Source organism: Spermophilus citellus (genome assembly GCF_964194105.1).
Source record: "Spermophilus citellus genome assembly, chromosome: 2".
NCBI lineage: Eukaryota > Metazoa > Chordata > Mammalia > Rodentia > Sciuridae > Spermophilus > Spermophilus citellus.
In genome coordinates this window covers 91,179,127-91,204,124 of record NC_138183.1, presented here as the reverse complement: position 1 = coordinate 91,204,124, position 24,998 = coordinate 91,179,127, and the positions used below count along the sequence as shown (strand labels likewise).

The window sequence follows — 24,998 nt, the reverse complement described above, 5'->3', positions numbered from 1 at the left end:
AAACAGAAACTCCATACACATTAAAAAATAACTCCCCATTACTCACTCTCCTTAGACTCTGGTAACCTCTGTTCTACTTTTCTTCTCTGAGAATTTGTCTATTCTGAGTGTCTCATATAAGCAGAATCATACAGTATTTTTTCTTTTGTGTCCTTATTTCACTTAGTATAACACTTTTCAAGTTTCATCCATGTTGTAACATGTATCAAAATTTTATTCCTTCTTAAAATTCAATAATATTCCAAGTATTTGTGCATATCACATTTTGCTTATCCATTGATTTGTCAATGAACACTTAATTTGCTTCACCTTGCATCCATTGTGAAAAATACTGTTCTGATTATGGGTATGCAAATCTCTCTTTGGGACTCTGCTTTCAATTATTTTGAATATATACCTAGAAGTAGAACTGCTGGGTAATATGATAATTCTATGTTCAACATTTTGAGAAAATACCAAACTGTTTTCTGAACAAAGATTTTGATAATATTACATTGGCTATTAAAGATCTTTTCTCCTCAATGTCTGTTCACTTACTGGTTCATAAGGCCAGACCATGATCTGGCCCTAGTACCTGCCTAGTCTCATTTTCTAGCTGGTTCCATCCTTCATTTCATTAAGTCATACTGGCTGCTTATCCACCTGACTCATGGTCTTTGCATAGAAACTTCTCTCCAGATGTACAGAGCCCACACATGGTTTTCTCAAGCTTTTACTCCAACGTCACCTCTTGAGAGGCCAGCCTACTCTGACTACCCTATCAAAGTAACAGTAATTTTCATTTTCTTTCTAGTACTTACCATTACACAATCAATGGTATGGGTATTTGCTTTTTTCTGTTTTTCCTAGCTCCAGGAGGGCAGAAATTTTGTCTACAGTATTGGTTGCTATAAGCCCTGTAAAGAGTCTCATATTCAGTAATTGTTAAATAAGTATGTGTTAGATGAATACCAGTCTGGGGTCCAACCATGGTAGAGACTAGGCCTTAATTTGCTAGAATAGTAGGTCTCATCCAAAACTTCTTAGACTGATATGTTTGGTATATTTATTATAGTTGTGGTTATGCTGCATAATAATCCCTTCTATGAATCTACTATGCATGAGTTATGACACAATCTCTTATGTGTAAGTTATGTGATAACATTTTTTGCTTTTCTAGTTTTTAATTTGAAACATTTTTTAATTAGTTGAAACATTTTTAAACTATGGAAAATATACAAGAACAGTACAATGAATACCACATGACTTCCACCCAACTACACCAATTGTTAACGGTTTTACACATGTGCTTTATATCTCCTTCCCCATAGTCATTATTTGTTATTGTATTTGAGAATCTTGAGAAAATTGCCCTTAAATTTCTTATTAAACTATTCAAAATCTACTAAAGAGCTGACTTTCTCAGGATTTCCAATTTTCAAATCAAATGTCCTCTGAGATATGACTAATCTTGAATAAATCAATTAAATGACACTTGAAAATTGGGCTGGAGTGTAATCAGTAGTGAAATACATGATTAGCAAGAGAAAGGCCCTGGGTTCAATTCCCAGAACCACAAGTAAAAAAAGAAAGGAAGAAAAGAAAGAAAAAAAATGAACAAACCCAAAAGATATTTTTAATAATAATGTCAAATTAACTTTTTGCCAATTAAAGTTAACTTCATGTATTGGGATTTAGAGTTAATAGTTCCCTAATAGTTCCCTAAATGTATGTACTTTTATCTTGTAAACACTCAAATGCAGAGAAAGAATTCAGCTCCAAACACGTTTTGTCAAAATTAGTATATATGTTCGAGTGTTATATCACACCTTCTTGTAATTTCTCTTTATATAGATTTTGTTCTCCCTCTGTCTTCATTGCAGCTTTGTGGGAAAATTCACCAAGTCTCTGAAATAAAGAGATAGAGGCTTTTAATGTTTTTCTTTTGCTCTACTGCCATCTCATGGACATAAAAGAGAATTCTGAGCTCAGTAAAAACAAAATTTGCTTGTTTATCTTGGGACACAGCATATTTTACTATAAAATAAACTCTTGGAAACTTACAACTATCATAGTCTTATTTCTTTGCTATGGATTAAGTAAAATTCTTAGCAAAATCATACTTCAAAAAATCCACCATACACGTATTTCACATTGTCCTGAAAACAATACAGGCATTAAGGCTTGGTTTTGTTAGTGACCTTTTGGTCCATTTGGCCTCAAAAAGGAGGCCTCCATTTTCCCTTTCTATACAGTCATGTCTTCAGATCTTTGGCAAGGTTATATTCCTTCTTTCAAGTGTGGCAAGTTGGGAGCAGGGAGAAGAAACTAGAGAAAGGAGAGAAAGTCAAAAGAAAGAGGAAGAATATGAGATAGGGGTATAGATGATAAGGGCAAAAAGATAGACACTAAAGAAATTAAACAGTGGGATGAGAGAAAGTAGAGAGGGAAAGCCATATAATGCTAGAGTAAGAGACTGGGATATGGTTTGAGTATGTTCCTCAAAGTCTCATGTAATGAAAGCATGATCTCTGGTATGGCAACATTGAGAGGTGGTGGGAACTTTTAAGACGTGGGACCTCCTAGGAGATTATTAGGTCATCATCCTTAGAAGATATTAACATAGTTCTCACAAAAGACCAGTTTGTGTGAGATTATCATTATAAAAGTTATTATAAAAAGGATAAATCTGACCCCAAAATCTCTCTGATTTCCTATCTTTCCATGTAATCTCTTGTACTTACAGAAGGTTCCCTTTTCCTTTCTCTACAATATTGTGACATAGCTAGGAGGTCCTTGCCAAGAGACTGGCACCATGCTCTTTGGACCCTCCAGCCACCAGAACTGTGAGCTAAATAAACCTCCTTTATTTACAAGTAACACAGTCTCAGTGATTTTTTTTATGTAATAAAAAATAGACTAATACAGCTGGGCATGTTGGTGCATGCCTATAATCCCAGTGTTTCCAGAGGCTGAGGCAGGGGATTGCAAGTTCAAAGCCAGCCTCAGCAACTTAGCAAGATCCTGTCTCAAAATAAAAAATTAAAAAGTACCTCTGTGTTCAGTCCCCAATACAAAAAAAAAAAAAAAACTAATTTAGAGACTCAAGAAGGTATAATGACAATGAAATACAAGGGGTGGACTGGGGGTGCAGCTCAGTAGTAGCATGATTGTGAGGCCCTAAGTTTAAGTAAGAAGGAAGGAAGGAAGCAAAGAAAGAAAGAAAGAAAGAAAGGGAGAGAGAGAGAGCAAAAGAAAGAAAAATTATAAAGAAATCATTTGAGGAAGGAAGGAAGGGTAGATATCAATTAATAGAAGAAACAAGGTAAAAAGAAGGAAAAGAAAGAAATGGAGAGAACAAAGGGGTGGGCTTGTCACTTGTTGTTCGTTTTTTAACCTCAAGAGGGACACCTGGCCAGATCAATGCACTTGCATCTTGAGCAGTTTAGAAACCTTCAATGGTCCCTAACCCCACATCCCATTCCCCTAACACCCAGAGTTGCACACGTGTGCAGTGGTCCTGATGTCCCCTACCCTGCTCTGTTCATTCCCCAGTACTCATCATCTCCTTTCCTACCATCTAATTGGCTTATTTGTTAAGCTTTCTATTCATTGCTGGATTTTCCCTATCCCTGCTGGAATGCAACCTACAGAAAGGCAAAAATTTTTATCTTTTAGTCTTTCCTGACTTGTTTGATTGTTTTTACAGGGATTCAATCCAGCGGTGCTTAACCACTTGGCCACATCCCCAGCCTTTTTTATTTTTTTGAGACAAGCTTTCTCTAAGTTGCCAAGTCTGGCTTTGAACTTGCCATCCACCTGCCTCGGCCTCCCTTGTCACTGGGATTATAGGCATTGCACCACACACCTAGTTCTTTCCCATTTTGTTCACTGAATTTACCCCCACTTGAACAGAGTATAAAGCCTGGCATACATATGACAAGCACTTAATAAATATTTATGAAATAAATGAACAAAAGGAATAAATGAAGAGAATGTATATTTGCATAATTTCCTTTGCTCTGTGACTGATACCTTTTCCCATAGGCAGAACACATTTTCATTCACAGGCTTCATATTTCATTCACAGTAAAAGATCACATTCATGACCTTTGGTATTTTGTTGTTGTTGTTTGTATCCTAAGGAGAAGGGCAATGTTGCTTCCTTTCTTTTACTACTATTTCACTCAAATAAACATTGATTCTGTTTATCAAAAACAGAGAAACCATATAATACTAGACATTGTATGACTAGATATTACACAATACCATAATCAAAAATAGATATTTTGCTAGGAACCCTGTAATAATATTATGGAATAACTCTTTAGAAACAATAAAGCAAACTAGACAAGATATAGATTCTCAGTTCAAGCTAAATCTTGGAAATGATGTTATAAAGCAATAAAACCAAATTTTAAAAGGTTGTTTTTCCTTCTATCTAGTGACAGCCTTATTTGTTTTGTGGGGCTAGGAATTTAACCAAGGGACTTGCACATAATAAGCATGCACTCTACCATTGGGCTACATCCCCAGCCAAATAACTATAATAAAATTCTTTCCCTACATTTTACTCCTTGTAAATTATTATAGATATCTTCTTAGATTCCCAATTCCTGATTCAGATAAAGTAATCACTATGAATTTCTGAATCCTGAGCCTTGTATAAACAAAATTATAAAGAACTAATTTTAAAAATTATGTTAAGAATGGATTTCATCCTAGGGATGCAAGGTTATTTCAACATATGCAAATCAACATAATTTACCACAAAATAATAATTAGAAGAATCACATTATCATCTCAATAGATACAGAAAAAGCATTAGAAGAATTAAGTATAGCACCCATTCATGTTTAAAACTAGAGAAAATAGGGATAGAAAAAATTTACCTCAACATTATAGGACTACATAAAACAAACACAAAGCTAACATCATTCTGAACAAAGAAAAAAAGCATTTCTTCTAAAACAGGAATAAGACAAGAATATCCATTCTCACCACTCCTATTCAACATAATCCTTAAAACTCTAGCCAGAATGATCAGACAAGAGAAGGAAATTAAAGGGATATAAATAGGAAAATAAGATGACAAATTATCAATTTGCTGATGAGATGATCCCATTATTTAGAAGACCCAAAAAAACTCCACCAGAAGTCTTCTTAAGCTGACAAAGTAGCAGGGTACAAGATAAATACATAAATCATTTCCCTATACTCCAATAAATCTGCTGAAAAATAAATTAACACTGAAGAAAGAAATTGAAGAAGACATTAGAAGATGGAAAGACATCCCATGTTCTTAGATAGGCAGGATTATTAATACTGCATGACCATCAAAATGGCCATACTAACAAAAACATTATGAAGATTCAATGCAGTTCCCATCAAAATACCAATGACATTTCTTACAAAACTAGAAAAAATAATCTGATGTGGTGGTGCATGCCTGTAACCTCCCAAATTCGGGAGGCTGAGGCAGAAGGATCACAAGTTCAAGATGAGCCTCAGCAACTTAGCAAGACCCTCAGCAACTAGTAAGATACTGTCTCAGGGGAATTAAGGGAAGGGAGGGAGGACAGAAGCAGGAAAGACGGTGAAATTATTCGGACCTAACTTTCCTATGTACATATATGAATACACCAGTTCGAATCATTACTCTAAGTACATGTATGATTGCACTAATGCTGTGACTCTACTTCATGTACAACCAGAGAAGTAAAACTTTCTGCTCCATTTTTGTACAATGAATCAAAGAGATTTCTACTATCATGTATAACTGATGAGAACTAATTTTTAAAAAATTAAATTAATACACTATAGTGAATTCCTACATCATGTACAAGTACAAGACTGGGATCCTAATTAGAATAAGATGGACTCCATGTTTGTATAAATAAGTCAAATTATACTCTACTGTCATGTATAACTTTAAGAACAAAAATTTTTAAAAAATTTAAAAAAGAATGACACCCGCCCCCACAGTCTCAAAATAGAACTCAAAAAAGAGCTGGGTTTGTAACTTAGTGATAGAGCGCCTTTGTTCAATCCTCACTACTGAAAAGAACTAGAAGAAACAGTTCTAAAATTCATTAGAAAGAACAGGAGACCCAGAGTAGCCAAAGCAATCCTGAGCAAGAGCAATGATGGAGGCATCATAATATCATATTTCAAATTATACTAGAGTTATAGTAATAAAAAGCATAGTATTGGCACCAAAACAGACACGAAGATCAATGAAAGATAATAGAAGACACAGAGACAAATACACATAGATACAGTCATCTCATACTTGACAAAATTGCCAAAAACATACCCTGAAGAAAAGATAGTCTTTTGAACAAATGGAGAGCCATATGTAGAAAAATGAAACTGGATCAAAGCGGATCAAAGACCTAAGAAGTAGATCAGAAACTCTGCCACTGCTAGAAGAAAATGTGTTGGCTCAACACTCCAACACACAGGCCCAGGCAACAACTTTCTCAATAGGATCCCTAAAGTTCAGGAAATTGTACCAAAAATTAATAAATGTATATCCATAATGTACTAATTTTAAAAAAACTGTATAGAAGAAAGGTCTGCAGTGTAGAGGAAAGGGAACAAAGCAAGGGAGGAGAGAAGAAAAAGGAAAGTACTGGGGATTGAATTAGAGCAACTTATATTTTATACTTGTAAAATTATGTCAAAATGAGGGCTGAGGTTGTAGCTCAGTGGCAGAACACTTGCCTAGCAGGTGTGAGGCACTGGGTTCAATTCTCATCACAGAATATAAATAAATGAATAAAGTAAAGAGGTCCATCAACAACTGAAAAAAAAAAAAGTTTTAAAAATGAACCACAATGTTATGTATAACTATAAGGCACTAATGAAAAATATTTTTAAAGAAAACTGCATTTTCAAAAATTACTTATGAAAAAAAATTATTTATGAAGCTAGGCATGTTGGCACATACCTGTAATCCCAGTGACTTAGAAGCCTGAGGCAGAATGCAGCAGGATGATCCTAAATTCAAAGGCTAGCTTCAGTGACTCATGAGACTCAGCAATTTAGGGATACTCTGTTTTAAAATAAAACAATAAAATAGGCTGAGGGGTGTAGCTCAGTGGTAAAGTGCTACAGGGTTCAAAAGAAAAATAATTACTTAAGAACAAGAAGATTACATGAGAATCTACTGAAATATTTTAAAAAGGAACAGAGAAGCAAGAAGTGATGGCACACACTTATAATCCCAGCACTAGGGAGGCTAAGGTAGGAAGATAGCAAGTTAAAGGTTAGCCTGGGCAACAAAATGACCTTGTCTCACAATAAAAAGGCCTGAAGGAGTAGCTCATTTACAGAGCACCTGCACTCCAAAAAAAGGTAAAGGAAAAGAAAAAATGGGGGGTTGACATAGAAAAGTTTAAAGAAGACAGTTTCTCAAGTATCTATACCTTCTTTACCTTATTTGGTACTCCAAATATTCTTTTGGCATAGGTGAAACCAAGTAGTATCCTTAGCTGCATTGTTTTTTGGTGGAAAACTGGATTCATACTTTCCCCTGCCCTTCTCAGCCTCCCACTACCATGGAAATGAGAGATGAGCCAGTTCAGGACTTTGGGTCTCTTCTCACCTTCCACCAGACCATCATGGAATCTGAAATAAATCCTAGAGGGTAAATGGAGCAAAGGTTGAAGATCTCAACTGGGAGCCTCTGAAAGGTTTGATAGAACACAGTTTGGTTTATAAGCAAATTAAGTAAACTCTCGATTTTATATTATGTACTTGTAAAATGGTCAAATAATTCTATGTGATTTTTTAAAAATATTTTTTAGTTGTCAATGAACCTTTATTTTAATTTACATATAATGCTGAGAATCAAACCCAATACCTCATAAATGCTAAGCAAATGATCTATCATTGAGCGACAACCCCAGACCCTCTATGTGATCTTTAAGGTAAAGGATTCCAGATGATGAGATTAGTTTGAAACTGACTTTAATTTTGGAGATGAATGATCTTGCCAACTCTTTTTTTATTTGAAATTCGTTAAAGAAAATAACTGTGACTATTCACTCACTCTTTCTCCCACCCTGGTTCCAATCAGTGAAGAAACAACACACAGAGACAGATGTAGTGGCACATGCTTATAATTCCAGCAAATCAGAAGGCTGAGGCAGGAGGATCACAATCACAAGTTCAAGGCCAACTTCAGCAATTTGCAAGATCCTGTCTCAAAATAAAAAGGGTTAGGGATGTAGCTCTCTGGTAAATGCCCCAAAGTTTAATTCCCAGTACCAAATGTAAGTGGAGAGAGAGCCAAACAACCCATTTCTAAGAAAAGTAATCCACCCCATGAAAAAGGCATTAAACCCTCCCAAGGGTAGTACCCCTAATACTTAACCATCTTCTACTAGGCCCCACCTCTTAAATGTTCCACCACCTCGATACCACCACATTGGGGATCAAGATTACATGACATGAAATCCTTAGGGATACAATCAAACCATACCCAAATTAAAAAATGAGTGTTTCAGATGGAGGGTTGTGAATCCCAGTGGCACCTGAGGTATTTTCAGGAACAAGCCAGTGGTCAAAGGTAAAATCCACATTCAAGTTTTCAATAGAATGGATCCTAAAAGAGGAACTATTGAAATGGTACCCAATGACTGAACAGATAGGCCTTAATTCTTGTTTGCTATACCTGTTTCTCAGATGTGGCAGAAAATGTATTACGTTTTCATATACTACCCAACCCTGTACCCAAGAAGATGCTAGAACTTCCAAAAAATCTTAATCCAATATCAAAACTATGGGTGCAAATGTACCACCTGACACACTGAAGACCTAGTCCAAATTCCTTAGAGAACAATTAATCACATATTAGAATATTATTCAGCCTTAAATAGGAAGGAAATTCTGACACATGCTACAATATGGCTGAATCTTGAGGACGATATCTTTTTTTTTTTTTTTTTTTTTTTGGTACCAGGGATTGAACTACTGAGCCACATCCTTAGCCCTTTTTTTGTATTTTACTTAGAGAAAGGGTCTCACTGAGTTGCTTAGAGCCTTGCTAAGTTGCTGAGGCTGGCTTTGGACTCAGATCCTCCTATCTCAGCCTCCCGAGCCGCAGGGATTACAGGCATGTGACATGGCACCCAGCTTGAGGACAATATCTAAGTGATATAAGCCAGTCACAAAGAGATAGATATTACATGATTCCACTTATATGAGTTGCTTAGAGTAGCAAATTCATAAAGACCTACAGAAGAATGGGTGTTGACAGGAGCTGAGGGATAAGGGAATGGGGAGTTACTGTTTAATAAGTATAGAGTTTCAGTTTTGGAAGATGAAAAAGTTCTGGAGATACATGATAATGATAATTATACAACAATGTAAATGTACTTAAGCCACTGAAACATGCACTTAAAAATGGTTAAGATGGTAAATTTAATATTAGTATATTTTAATCACAATTTTAAACTTTTCTCTTTAATAAAAAATAAAGATTCTTGCCGGGCACAGTAGTGCATGCCTGAAATCCCAGCTGATACAGGAGGATCTTGAGTTCAAAGCCAGCCTCAGCAACTTTGCAAGGTACTAAGCAACTCAGTGAGACCTTGTCTCTAAATAAAATACAAAATAGGGTTAGGGATGTGGCTCAGTGGTTGAGTGCCCCTGAGTTCAATTCCCAGTATGTATGTATAAATAAATAAATAAATAAATAGTCTTACTTAGTCTAATTGTGGAACTAAGAACACTTTTTATTATTTTCTCCAACCCTTAACTGTCCAATGCTGGCAGATTACAACGAAATCATTAAGGTAACTCAAGTCTCTCTGAGCAAATATTAAGTTTACATAGCTCTCCTGTGTTCCACAGAGGAAGAGGTCCACAGAGGACCTCCCTCCAACATTTCCCTCTCCAGACCTACACTGGGAGAAGAGCTTTCACTCTACATTTTTTCCATCTCAAAGGAAGAGAAACACCTCTTCTGACTGGTGATGGTTGATGTTAAGAGTGTATAGTTCGCTGGTGATCAAGGTCCTAGAGTTAGAGTTCACTGTACATGTCCTTATCTTTGTTAGGTAAGCAGACTATGCTGGGAAATCAGCAAATCAAAAATTCTCTTTCAGCTCCACCTCCTCTGCCTGTGTCTGGTATGAGTCAGATCATCCTCATGGGATGGACCTGACTGAATTTGGTTTCGAGTTTTCAGAAATAGGAAGTTCCTTCTGGCCTGGAAACCGAAAGCTTTTCTCATCTCAGTTTCACAAGAGCTGGCCTGAATTTAGGGTTCTACTGGGGGTAAAGAATGTATCAATCTCCTTGTGGATAGGATCTTTTTTTTAATTTATATGTTCTAATTTGTTATACATGTCAGCAGAATGCATTTTGATTCATAGTACGCTAATGGAGCACAATTTTTCAATTCTCTGGTTGTATACAAAGTAGCCACGCCATTTGTCTCTTCATACATGTACCTAGGGTAATAATGTCCATCTCATTCTACCATCTTTCCTATCCCTGTGCCCTCTCCCTTCCCCTCCCTCCCTTTTGCCCTATCCAAAGTTCCTTCATTCCTCCCCCACCCACCAATTATGGATCAGCATCCACTTATCAGAGAAAACATTTGGCCTTTGGTTTGGGGGATTGGCTTACTTCACTTAGCATTATATTCTCCAACTCCATCCATTTACCTGTCAATGCCATATTTCATTCTCTTTTAATGCCGAGTAATATTCCATTGTGTATATATACCACAGTTTCTTTATCCATTCATCTATTGAAGGGCATCTAGGTGGCTTCCACAATTTAGCTATTATGAATTGTGCTGCTATAAACACTGATATGGCTGCATCATTGTAGTATGCTGTTTTATGTCCCTTTGGGTATAAACCAAGCTGTAGGGGATCTTGAGCCTGTCCTCTACTGACAGAAAGTGGGCAGAAACAAAAGAGTAGAGCATACAAGCTTCATTCCCTGAATCACTATGAAATTGCCTTCTAAAAATAAGAAAAGTAGGACAAACATTCAAAAACAAAATCTTTTCAACTGAACACATTTCACTTTATAAATCTGGTACCTTTCCAGGCGTGACAACACATGTCTGTAATCCTTGCCACACAGAAGGCTGAGGCAGGAGGATCACAAGTTTAAGGACAGCCTCAGCAACTTAAAGAGGCCCTGTCTCAAAATAAAAAATAAAAGGGCTGGGGATATAACTCATTGACTGCCCCTGAGTTTTATTCCCATGCTGGGGGCGGTGAGGGACTTGCTACCTTCTTACTTTGTCTTTCAGTTTGTCCAAATTGAGGATAATTTCCTAATCATCACAAGTCTATAAAGCTGCATTTGATATTTGACAGCATTCTTCTGAAGCACTTTTTTACTCTAAAATTCTATAATATGATACTCTCCCTTTATCCACAAAGGATATATTCCAAAACCTCCAGTGGATACCTAAAATCATGGATGTACTAAACTCTATACTAGCTATATTTTTTCTATACATATATACCTATTATAAAGTTTAATATAAATTAAGCCCAGTAAGAGATTAATGCTAACAACAGAACAATAACAACAATGTACTATAATAAAAGTCATGGGAATATGGTCCCTTTCTCAAAATGTTATCATGGCCAGGTGCAGTGGCACACACCTGTAATCCCAGCGGCTCAAGAGGATCATGAGTTCAAAGCCAGCTCAGCAAAAGTGAGGTACTAAGCAAACAGTGAGACTCTGTCTCTAAATAAAACACAAAATAGGGTTGGGGATGTGGCTCAGTGGTTGAGTGCCCCCAAGTTCAATCCCCAGTACCAAAACACATATATTATTGTGCTACACTACTTAACCTTGTGATGTGTGATGATATATTGCTTTCACAATAAGAAGGTGAGTGGTATAGGCATTGGTTATAGAGCACCATGTTACTAACAAGCTTTTGACAATATAAGATGAAGCATCTTTTTTTTTCTTGTGGTACCGGAGATTGTACCCAGTTTAGTGGTAGAGAGGTGTTCTACCACTAAACTTTACAGCCCAGCCCTTTTTATTTTTATTTTGAGACAAGGTCATACTAAGTTGCCCAGGATGGCCTCAAATTTGCGATCCTCTTGCCTCAACATCCTAGATCAGTGTGAATACAGGCATGTACCATCATAACTGACCAGAAAACCATTAAGCCATATGATTCCTGTTAACTGCAGATAACAGAAACCACGGAAAGACAATCACAGACAAGGGGGACTACTGTATTGCTTCACCATGCTTCCCATAACCTCAGGAAATGGAGGAGATAACAGAAGACTAGAGTGGAAACCAAGGCTTAGTGCCTATAGTCAGCTTTCCTGAGGTAGCCAACTTACCAAGAAAAAAGTTTTAATTTGTCTCAAGGTCTTGGGAGGTTTCATTCCATGGTTGATCTGTCCTGTTTTTTTGTTTTTGTTTACCTTTGTTTTGTCCTGTGGAGTCACAATACCGCGGAGTAAATGGCAGAGCAAAACCATTCATCTCAAGGCCAAGAAGCAAAAGAAAGAGATAGAAACCAGGGTCCTACCAACCCCTTTCAAGAGCACACCTTTGATGACCCACAAACCTCCCACTAGGCCCTATCTTAAAGCTACCACCACCTCCCAAGAGCACCAAGGTAAGGATCACACCTCTAAAATATGGGCCTTTGATTCAACACAAAAACCAAAGCAGTACTTTATAGACTACTTTGACAAAGATATACTTGACAAATTAAAAGATACACTTATAGCCTACTATACTTTGGATATGCAATGTTCCCCAAAAGCCCAAGTGTTAAAGGCTTGGTCCCTAGGTTGACACTACTGGGAGGTAAAAAACTTAAGAGGTAGGGACTAGTGGGAAGTCTTTAGGTCCCTGGGGAATCCCCTTTAAGAGGGATTGTGGGGGGCTGGGATTGTGGCTCATGGGAGAGCACTTGCCTAGCATGTGTGAGGCACTGGGTTCAATCTCAGCGCTGCATATAAATAAATAAAATAAAGGTCCCTTGACAACTAAAAAATATTTTTAAAAAGGCAGGGGAGGGTTTGTGGGATCCAGCACTCTCCCTCTCTTTCTTGCTTTTTGGTCATTAGGTAAGTAGTTTCCCTCTGCCATGTGCTTCCACCATGATTTGCCACTACAGGTTCAAAGCAATAAGGCCAACCAAACATGAACACGGACCTCCAAAACTTTAAACCAAAGTAAACCTTTTCTAAGTTTAATATCTCAGGTATTTTGTTATAGTCACAGAAAGCTGACTAATATATAGCCTGTTCTGTGCCAGGATGACCAAGAACTCACTCAACCCAAAGTTCTGTTCATCTGAATCCAAAGACTGCTGGAACAAGATGCTCACATGTAAATGGAAAAGATTACCAGGAATGGCACATTCCTGGGGCACACACTGCAACAAAAATGATTTTGCAATAGGTGCCCAGCTTATTTTTACTTCATGAGGCTACCCACAAATTCAGGTCTTTCTAGTTTATCTCCTTTGTGTTAGTATTTATTAAAGTGATATCAGCATTTCTTCCTGAAGCTTGCCTCATTTTGTATACACCTAGGCTAGTATTAAATTTTCATTTCATGTTCTCCAGATATCTGGATTCATCAGAAGTCATATATTTCTCTGAGAATCATCAGGTCATTCTCCCTACCCACCATTCTGAGTAGAGGCAGGTTAAGAACTCCCTGTGACCGCACCCCTATACCAAGCCCTTTTCTCCTTGTAAGCAATTGGTGCATTTTTCAGTTGACATGTCCTAGATTGTTCTAAAGAGTAGCAGCCAAAGAAACTATAAAAACAGATGATTCAAAGACTACTCGCATACTGCCGCCAGCCAGCTCATAATTACAAACGCTGGGGTAGGTGGAACATCTGTATACTGAGTCACTCCACTTTTCTGGAAGAGAGAATGTCATTAGTCCTCTTGTTGCATAACCCTTTGCAATCTATTTGCTGGCTTCAGGACCAGTTCACAGAGTACTCTATCTTGAGACTACAACCGATCTCTTCCCCATTCTCACACAAATTAAACGTATGTTGCAGTCATCTTAATTATCAATTGCTTACAGCCTAGACAGCTTTCAGGCTATATTTTGAATAATGACTCTTTCAAAGGCGGGGTGTGTGTGTGTGTGTGTGTGTGTGTGTGTGTGTGTGTGTTTTGAAGGGAGAAGAAAGCAAGTAGCCTTAAAATCTTGTGATTCTGACCCTGGTTCTCTAATGCCTGGAATACTATTAATATAGGGACATTGCCTTTTGTGGGAACAGATACTAGGAAAAAGTGAAAAGTAAGCAGAAAGTCTGTAATCTTAGCAACCCAAGGGCTTGAGGCTAGAGGATTGCAAATTCAAGGCGAGCCTTGGAAACTTAGCAAGAACATGTGTCAAAATAAAAAGTACTGAGGATATAGCTCAGTGGTAAAGCACCCTTGGGTTCAACCTCCAGGACCAAATAACAACAAGAGCCAGGTATGATGATGCATGTCTGTAATCCCAGCAACCAAGCAGGCTGAGGCTGAAGCCTCACAAATTCAAGGTCAGTGTGGGAAACTTAACAAGACCACGACTCAAAATAAAAAATTTTAAAAAGGGCTGAGGATGTAGCTCAAGAGTAGAAGGCCCCTGGATTTAATCCCCAGTACCATAAAATAAAATCTAAAAATAAAACAAAAATAAAAGGAATGCATGGTATTGTGCATACTCGGAGGATAAAGCAGGAGGATCACTTGAGCCCAGGAGTTCAAAGCTAGCCTGGGGAATACAGCAAGAATCCATCTCAAAAGAACATGACAAAATAGAAACAAAAAATGCAAAATATACAAAATTTTAATTTCTAAATTTTAGAAATTTAAATCCAAATCTTTAAAATTAATCTAATTAAATTTTTAATTTAAAATGATCAATAAAAGCATAAAAATCATAAAGCTGAGTGGTGATGAATGCCTATATGTAATCCCATCTACTCAGAAGGCCAAGGGAGAAGGATGTCAAGCTCAAGGCCAGCAACTTAGCAAGACCCTGTCTCACAAAGGGCTAGGGTAGCTCTGTGGTAGAGCCTTTTCTAGCATGCATGAGATTCTGTATTCAAATCAAAGTACTGCAAAAATAAATAAATAAAGCCTTATAAAAATATTCACCCATGTTATGGTTTGGATACAAGGTGTTCCCCCAAAGCTCCAGTATTAATGCAGGTATGTTTGGAGGTAAAATGTATGAATTGTGAACTATTACCTAATCAGTTTATGTAGAATAAATGGGTGGTAACTGTAGGCAGGTTGGGCATGGCTAGAGGAGGTGGGTCACTGGGGATGTACCTTGGAAGGGTACATTTTCTCTGTAGCCCGGTCTCTCTGCTTCCTGACCCTACCATGAACTGAGCAACTTTCCTCTACTGAGCCCTTCTATAATGTGCTGTCTCATCTTGAGCCCAAAGGAAAAGAGTCAGCCATCTATAGACTTGAGACTTCTGAAACCACGAGCCCAAATAAACTTCCTCCTCTAAGCTATTCTTGTCAGGTATTTGACCAACACACCCCAAGATAAGTTTCTCAGTGAGAAGAATTAAACTATTCATGATAAATCAAGAACAGAAGATCTTTGACTTTATATTTCTATCTTTTCCTTATGGACAGGGAAGCTGAGGCCCAGGAGGGAAGACAACTTGCCCAAGATCAAAGCAGAAGCACTACTGGAACTATGGTTTGAGCCCACTGAGTCTTAGTTTTGGAGAGTAGTCTCAGAAAAAGAGAATTCAGAAAGAAACAGTGGCTTTTTGGAGTATAAGACCTCCATCAGGGGACAAGAGCTTAGCCTGTGGTCTAGTAAAAAGAATATAAACTTTGAAGTCATAAAGATCTTGGTCAGTCAGGTGTGGGGATACAGGCCTGTATTCCCAGAAAGTAGGGAGGCTGAGGCAGGGGGAGACCAGACTTGGAAATTTAGTGAGACCCTGTCTCAAAACAAGAAATCAAAAGGGTTGGGGATGAGGCTCAGTTGTAAACAGCCCTTAGGTTCAATTCTCAGTACCTCCCTCTCCCCCCAAAAAATGAAACAAACCTCGTCAAGTCTTAAAGAGGACCAGTGAAGCCATAGTACCACTGCCTATAATTTAATTTCAACGAGCCCCCACTTTCTAATTTAACTCATAAATTGTAGATTGCAAAAGGATAACCTTGTGCTCCGCCCAAGGTTACTACATATAGAAGTTTCCTTCCTCCCTCTCCTGTCTTTGCATAATCAACATGGTAACAGATCTATTTAACACCAGCTTGATCTCCTTTTGAAGGAGATAGATTTTTTTTTCCTCTGAAGAATGCAGCCCTGATTTCTTCCCATCATAGCCCAATGTCAAGTGCTAAAGGAGGGACTCCATCTATGCTAGAATTATTAGTCAGGTGCAAGGCAGCAGCTTGCTGGCTTCTTCTGGGGGTTAGGTTTATAAAGATGAAGACAGCCACACAATGTGTCTGTTTATGTCCTTATTGGTGACAGTGATTTATACCACATGGCTGACTATACCTAGATGCTAGAGTTGAGGGCTGGGAGATCACAATCTCCAGTTTAACAGGGATTAATTTAGTATCAATTCTATACAATGAAAGGAGGTACACTGCCATCTCGATCTTACACACACATGACATAACATCTTTCATTACAAACAATTAATTCATTGAGAGTTTATATTATTTTCTAAAATAGTCTTAAAATACTGGTGCTTTCTTAAGTTATTGTAAAATTTATGCACTGTCAATGTAATCTGGTGGCCTCTTTATCCTAATTTCAAAGTCTATCAGATTTCAAAACTGGTCCAAGTTTTCTTTTTGTTCCTTTGTTTTAAATTTTCCTGGCCTCGTCTGATCCTTGAAATCTAGCTTCCTCGGTTTCAACCCACATTGACCGGCTGAAGCTCAGACTTTTAGGAATTAGAGGTACTTCACTAGAGAAAGCAGATAATAGTGAGGGAGGAAAGGAGAGAAAGGGAAGGTATGGGAAATGAGATTAATGACATTATCTTATGTGCATGTACAAAGATGCATGATGAGTCCTGCTATCATGCACTGACAAAATGTTTTAAAAATTAAAAAAAAATAACACACTGGTAACACTAAAAGAAATCTTACAAAAAAGAATTAAAGATACCTTTTCCATTCTTTAAAAAAAAAAAAAAAGATGAAGACAGCCTAGAGATGAGTCTGAAAGCCCCAGGATGACCCCCAGTAAGCCAGCAATGAGAGGACTAGAAGCTATGTAGGTAGCCCTGAGGCCCCGGGATATACTCAGCTTCGTGACCCAGTGAATGCAGAGATCTCTAGGGAAAGTTCTGGAAGCAGGGCGTGGATAGCCAGAGAGAAGTGGAAGCCTACATTTGATGAGTATAGAGATGAGAGAACCATTCTCCATAGTGAAAGTTTGAGGCACACAGCTATGTTATCTACAAAAATGTTGGGAGTTGGGTATTCAGAAAAAGGAAGGCTGAGACTTGGAAGTGGAAGGGAAGGGAAAGGCAGGGTGGTTGGTCTCCAAGGCAACATGAAAGGAAACAGAACATTCCACCATATTTGAGAGTAAGAATAGTCAAAGGAAAAGCTTAGAGTATGTGACCCTGGCTTGGAACTAGGGGAAGTTAACCACTAACAGAAACAGAATTGTTTCAGCATTATAAAAAATAATAGCAGGGCATAGCAAACAGAACAGGCCCCAAACTGGCAAATTTAAAGCACACTTGAGATTCATGTGTCCTTGGAAGGAATCCAGGCATTCCTGGGTTCTTCGTGGTGCCAAGGAAAAACATATGGCAAAGTAGCCAGGAGACAGCCACAATTGGGGCAAAGTAGTAGACCACCCATACTGAAAATCACCTGTGATTAAAGTGAAAGGTGGGTCCCTGTCATCAGGTACAAAGCACAGGAGATGGACTCACCATTAGATATCATCAATAAGGCAATGAAGAGAGACTGGTATTAAAAGACAAAACAATTTAGATTAATAATCTTAAATGACTTTATTTTTTATTCTAAAATCAGGCAAGTCTTCACTCCACAGAAAAGAAAAAGGGTTCCAATGGGCAAAGCAGAAAAGGTCGGTTTTATAAACAGAGAATAAAGAAAGCAAAAACAAAAGAACAAAAAGCAGATTCATCATTTCAAAACAGTTCTTAGTAAGATGGGAATAGACAATAGAAAAATTAACTGATGGATAAATTTCAGATCACTTTAGGATAACTTCTTTGTGTAAGGATTAAGGTAGAAGAAACTTTCACTACTTTGTCAAGTGAAAGTACCCTGTTTGGGAAATTTGGTTGTTACCTCTCTCATCTTAATTTCTCAGAAGATGAGAAAAAAATTAGCTTAATTTCAGTTTTGTGACATGAAACTTTAGTGTGTGACTCCATTTAGGTTTCTAACCTGGGCTATTACAGGTTCTCATTTCAAAGCAATGTAATGTTTATTTGACATTGGAAACATCAGAGAAGCAAGTAGAACAGAAACCTACCTGGGCAACTTAGCAAGATCCTGGCTCAAAATAAAATTTTAAAAAGAGGTAAGGAGTCTACTAGATCAGTGGTAGACTGCTTGCCTAGCATGATAGAGACCTCAGGTTCAATCCCCAGTACCACCAATTAAGTTTAAAAAAATTAAAAAGAGGCTGGGCATGGTGGTGCATGCCTGTAATCCCAGCAGTTTAGGAGGTTGACACATGAAGATCACAAGTTCCAGGACAGCCTCATCAACTTAGTGAGGCCCTAGGCAATTTAGCAAGACCCTGTCTCAAAATTAAAAAGGGCTGGGGATGTAACTCGCATCCCTGGTACCAAAATCAATGAAATATAAAATAAATAGAGAATCACACAAACAGCCCTGTGGATGTGTGTACAAGGACTCTTTCCAAGCATAAGTCCAGATCATCACATCCCCAATGGTATCCATGGAAAGTGAAACAGGAAATCTGAATGAGAGGACATATATCCAAAAGAAGTGGAACTATAAGACATAATTCAAATTTGAAAAAACTAAGATACATTAAATGGGGAGTAGGATTCTCAGAGCAAGATTAGATCAATTTTCAGTTGGGGGGGGGTCTGAGTAAGATCTTTCTTTTCTTTCCTTTTTTTTTTTCCTCCAAGTGCTGGGGATGAAACCTCAGGCCCACTGTAGGCAAGCCCTCTACCGCTGAGCTACATTCTCCACCTCTCTGGAAATACTTTTGAGTGTCACAGACAGAGGAAATCACAGTTAGAAATCCAGAACATTCTATCATTCAGAGAACAGTACCATACACAAAGAATTACCCAACTCAAAAATACAATAGTTTTGAGGTGGAGAAACTTGGTCTAAGGGTAATGGTATCCCCCTTACCTGAAACTGCTATTAGACTGACCTATTTAAGTATATTAAGATGTCAAATGAAGTTTGCAAAAGATTACTGGAAAGTTCTTCCTGATCTCTGGAGGCCACCTTCTCTCTCTCTCTCTCTTTTATTTTTTTTGAGGGGGGGGGGGGTATCAGGGATTGAACCCAGGGCCGCTCAACCACTAAGCCCCATCCCCAGCCCTTTTTTTTAATACATTTTATTTCGAGACAGGGTGTCACTAAGTTGTTTAGGGCCTTGCTGACTTTCTGAGGCTGGCGTTGAACTCATGATCTTCCTGCCTTAGCCTCCCAAGCTGCTAGGATTGGTATGTGTCACTGCACCCAGCTTACTTTCTTTCTTGCTGGTAGAAGTGAAGTTAATAAATGCTACTGACAACTGTGCCTTTCTAAAGATGTTCACACACACACAGGAAAGCACAGCCACTAGATGAAGCTGGCACAGAAGACTGTCTGGACACTGTTTCACATTGTGAATTAATAAATGTCCTCATTGTTTTAAACCAGTTAAATTAGGTTTTTCAAACCCAAATCCCTATACTTCTTAAGTGGCTCAAGAAGTATTCTAGCTAGGTGCAATGGTGCACGCCTGTAATACCAGTGACTCCAGAGGCTGAGCAGAAGGATCACAAGTCCAAGGCAAGCCTCAGAAACTTAGCAAGACCCTCAGCAACATGGCAATACCCTGTCTCAAAATTAAAAATAGAAAAGGCTGGGAATGTAGCTCAGTGGTAAAGTGACCCAGATTCAATTGCCAGTACCAAAAAAGAAAAGAAAAAAGTATTCTTTTTTAATTAGATTTTTCACCCCTGGTACTGGAGACTGAATCCAGGGCCTCACGCATGTTAAGCAAGTGCCCTACCTCTGAGTTATATCCCTAGTTCTATTTGAGAAATTAAAAGAAAAAAAAATTAAAGGCATTATGATGTTGAAAACTTGGCAAGCTGAGTATGGTGGCACATGCCTATTATGTTAAAAACAGACTAGAGAAGGATAAAGGTGGAAACTGCTGATTTCAGCAATCCAGGCAAGTCATGGTGATGACTAAGAAAGACCATGTTGCAAGCAGAAGGAGTGTCGAGAAGTCACTGAACTCTGACCACATTTATCTTTTATTTCCCCTGGATATATATTTAAAGGAAGAACTGTATTACATGCTAACAAAATGCTTGAAAGCATTGAAAGAAAAAAAATGTGGCTGATAAAGCTATGAATATAATTCCTGCACTTTGGAAACCACAGCTCCACAGGAAAAGGGGCATTGGTTTTGTTAAAGGTTGGATTGTCAAGATATAATATTAAATCTTCTGGCTTAAGATAGAAGACATATTGTAATATAAGAAGCAGTATTAATGTCTTCTGAACATTGGGTAATAGTGTAACAGTGGTCTACTTTATGCTTTGAATATAGCCCTTGCTGCTCTGCCACTGTGACTTTAAAGGGGACATGTTTATTTCTCTTCCTCTCTCCCTTCTCCTCCCTAACCTCAGGAGAAACAGGAATACCTTTCTTCCCCATCCCAAGGAGTTATCTATCCTTGAGCACACACCTACCACTGGAACAAAGTAATTCAGACTTAGGGATGGCACCAAAAGAAATGACAACAGGGAAAGCAGCCATTCAGTCAGGGATATTCATCACTGGGGCAGAGCAATCCTTGCTATAACAGTATCTCATCAAACTAAATGCAGGCACTGGGGCTATAGCTCAGTGGCAGAGCACTTATGTGAGGCACTGGGTTCAATCCTTAGCATCACATAAAGATAAACAAAATAAAGGCATGCTGTCCATCTAAAACTATTAAAAAATTTAAAAAACTAAATGCATAAGGAAATTGGTAGGATAAACAACTGCACTCAGAAATAAAAAATAAATAAAAACAGAAATTAAAGCCAATTCCAAGTTTTGCTGGCAACCTCCGCAAAGGGATCTTCAAGAATACCCAAAGAAAAGGATGGAAAGGGCCTCTTCTATTGACCATCAATATGCCTAGTGTAAGAAAATGGTGTGAAAGGAGACTTGGGGTACAGTTGACCATTGGGGAACTCAAAGTTGGTGGCATTGTAATAAAAATAAGGGAGAGAGGTCAGGCTCAAAAATATCCCGTGCTCCAACCCCTTGAATCCAACCTAGAAGAAAAAGATTAAGGTACAGTTTTTCTATATGCCAAATTGTCTGGTCCTCTCCTGGGATAAAATTTGTTGAGTAATTACATGCACATATAATATTCATAAAGATTGTTTCAGAATATGAATTTAAGAAAGGGTCTGAAACTAGAAAAGAAATGTAAGAAAGTTATAGGTATGGAAATATATTTTAGTCTGGAAAATTAGAAGGTAAAAGAAATATTTCTGGATGAAGAAGTATTTTATCTGATAAAGTAATATTCTTGTGCTAATGACCAAGATGAAAGAGAGGACAAAACTAAGGATGTAAACAAATTTTAGAATGGCTAAATAAGTTGCAGAAGGTTTGTGAAGGTACATCTGAAAAAGTTTGTGTGATTAAATTGGCTGTAATTAGCATAGTCAAAGTTATTCAAATTTTAATGCAATGATATGAAGCAAAGTCTAGAACATTAATCTGCTCTTATTAATTTTCTTGTGTCTGTCAAGTTTTATTATTTAGGGTAATTAAATCTTAAAGGAATTAGGATTTATGCCTGTTTTAAAGTCTTTTAAATGATTACTTCATAACTAGTTAAATAAGCAACTTCTATTTTAGGTTACTACAATATAGTTGACACCCTGAATACATGTTACCAGAGATATGTATACATCTGAGAATTGTGTTTGCCTGAGCCTGGTCTAAGTGTTATGTAAGTTCATAAAATGAAAGTTTATGTAGGTTTACTAGCAAGGTAACTAATAAATGTTCTTTTATACCTTGTATCTGACATAGAAGGGCCACAATGCCATTTGAAGACCTGGTTTATATCTGTTTTCTTTGACTAAGCCTATTCCTGATTATTAATAGTTTCCTAAATATATGAGACTTAAGGCTATTCTTTGATTTTTGCTAGTATGAAGACTTATGATTATTGTTACCATACACAATGTGGACTCTAAATTTTACTTTTAAGTTAAACTTAGTTAATATAGGGACATCTATGCAATTGTAATGCTAACCATTACTAGCTTCTTTGAATATTAAATGAGTTTACGTTCTTCAAATATATGAGCCATCTAAATGTAAGCTTAGAAGAGCAATTTACCAGGTTGGTATTCTCTAAACTAAAATTATCTGTAGCAATAATCACCCTCAGGTTTATATAGAAATAACAAATTTGGTTGGTATTTACTTATGTCAGTTAATGTTTTGTAACTGGACAAAAGTAACCCATTGTCAATAAATTACATATAAAATTTTGTGGTACTCTTTACACTGGGATGGAAATTTAAATGTATTTTTGGAAGATAATAAGGAGAGCCTGATTTGTTCAAAGGTTGACAATGTGGAACATGAAAACATTTTGTCACTTTTTCCACAAAAAGAAAGTTAAGAACTCTCTTAGCCTTTTTTCTTTGATTCATGTTTCAGATGTTTTGTTGTATTATGCTAACTGCTATTCAGACAGACTCAGGAAACAATTCACGAGAACTTTGTAAAATGATACTTTTTAAAAAACGAAAGGCAAAGATCAGATCAGCTTCAGGAATAAACACTTTGTCAAGAGTCCAGCCTCACCTAAGTTAAGGCTTGGCTCTTGTCCTTCTCCATGTTAGGAGAGTTCCAAAGTAAGCTAAAATTAAGCTTAAAGTTGTGTTCAAAAGATTTATTTTGTTGTTGTTGTAAAGATTACTATGATCTCAAAATAAACAAGGGATGTGATACTTAAGTAAAAGTTTGGGCAAACTGTAAAAGTTATTTAGGCTTGTAAAAGAGTTAAAAAGAAAACCCAAAACTTGTATGTAATTGAGTTGATAGATATATGGATCTTTCTAGAAGCTATAGGATACCAAAGATAGTCTAGTGTTCATTTTGCATTTTCCTTATAAAAGTATATAACTATTGCCTATTAATATTTTACAGAAGTTCTACTTCAAACAGAACAACCATAATGAATTTAAGACAATAAGTTATCACCTAAAGAACAGACAGATTGCAATGCTGCTTTTCAGTACTAATACCCCAATTAAATGATAGGGTAACTGTAAAAGTATAACCCATATTTTCCACTTTTAATATTGGTGAAACTGGCCTGCTGGATGTTCAAAACCAAAAAGTTGGGAGACCCAAGTCAAGGAAGTAAAAGGGCCAAGGAAAAAGCAGCCAATTTTCTGGCCCTTGCTCTCTCAGATCAGCAAGGAGCCAGAGAATGACAGAACCCCTCTAAGGACCCTGCAACTTCAAGGAGTCACCCAGCCTCCTCATCAGGGGGATCAAGGAGATACTAGAGAACAAGAAGCCAGCCAATCAGTGCACATTCTGCAAAGAGCGGGGTCATTGAAGAGGGAAATATCCTGATACAGTCAGCAAGACTTTGACCCATCCTAGCAGATAACACAATTGGTACAGGAAGGCTAAAAGAGGAAAGAGACTTCTCATACTATGTTAGGGTCTGTAAACAAGTCAAGATGGCGCCTGGCATTTTGCCAGAGGAGTGGTTTGTGAAGTAAGGCCAGCGAGCCATTAAGTGTGGAGATTCCTTATTGGTTGACTGCTGTATCTAGTTTATGTTAATTAAGATAAGCTGTGTGGAATGTATACATACCCCTCCTGTCCTACAATAAACGGCTCCCACTCCTGCTGTATCAATGTACACAAGTTGCTCGTCACCCCCCCCACCCCCCCCCCATCCCCGTTTATTTTGCTGCAGCCGGACTGCGGCAATACTATGTCCTCAAGAATGATTGCTAAGGAATCCTGAGATCACTGACTCTAAGAGAAGATATGAACAAAGTGAATTTTGACCAACTTGGTCTTAAACATCTGGCAGGAGAGTATGACTGAAGTACGACTATATGTGGACATTTAAAAAGAAAGACAGCCAGGCATGGTGCCACATGCCTGAAATCCTAGCAGCTTGGGAGACTGAGACAGGAGGATCATAATTTCAAAGCCAGCCTCAGCAATTTGGCAAGGCCCTAGGCAACTTAGTGAGACTGTGCCTCAAAATAATAAAGGGCTGGAGATACGTCTCAATAATTAAGAGCCTCTGGGTTTAATCCCTGTTCCTAAATGCATAAATGGAAAGATAATTTTTTTAATGTAACTTAAGATGTACACTTCTGACAACGCTACCAAAAGTAAGTAAAGCTGGAAGCTATAAAGTAAGGGTTCTTGTGTGGGAATGCCTAATAATGATCACGAAAGACTCAAAAGTCACAAGTTTATCCTGAGTCAATTTGAGCCTGATCTCATAACCTTCTACATAGATAAACTTGATCTGTTTTTCATTGACATGATTATGAGTTACTTGTTTATGGTTTTCAGAGACTGGCAGAAATACTAATTGCTTTTGTGTTAATTGTTCACACAAACATAATACTTTGAAGTCTTTATTATTGTCCTAGCATGATCCCTGTCCTATGTAAACTTTGTCCAGTCACTTACCAACTGCCACCATGGACCTCTGGTCTGCCCTGATGCTGAATATACACTTAACTGTCCCACCTGATAGAGAACAAGAACTTCAGGTCACTTCCCCC

The 24,998-nt window shown here is 37.6% G+C and overlaps 1 protein-coding gene across 1 annotated transcript in view; it reads right to left on the bottom strand.

The window, feature by feature from the left end:
• Positions 1-1,674: 1,674 nt before the first annotated feature.
• The window catches only part of LOC308641548 (uncharacterized protein), a gene marked incomplete at its 5' end in the record, with an annotated part of 28,546 nt that continues 5,222 nt past the window's right edge, over positions 1,675-24,998 (bottom strand). Inside the window, one exon of the mRNA XM_081280220.1 lies at positions 1,675-1,887. Coding sequence (XP_081136346.1) covers positions 1,798-1,887 — 90 coding nt within the window. The 3' untranslated portion in view covers positions 1,675-1,797. The remainder of the gene's footprint in view (positions 1,888-24,998) is intronic.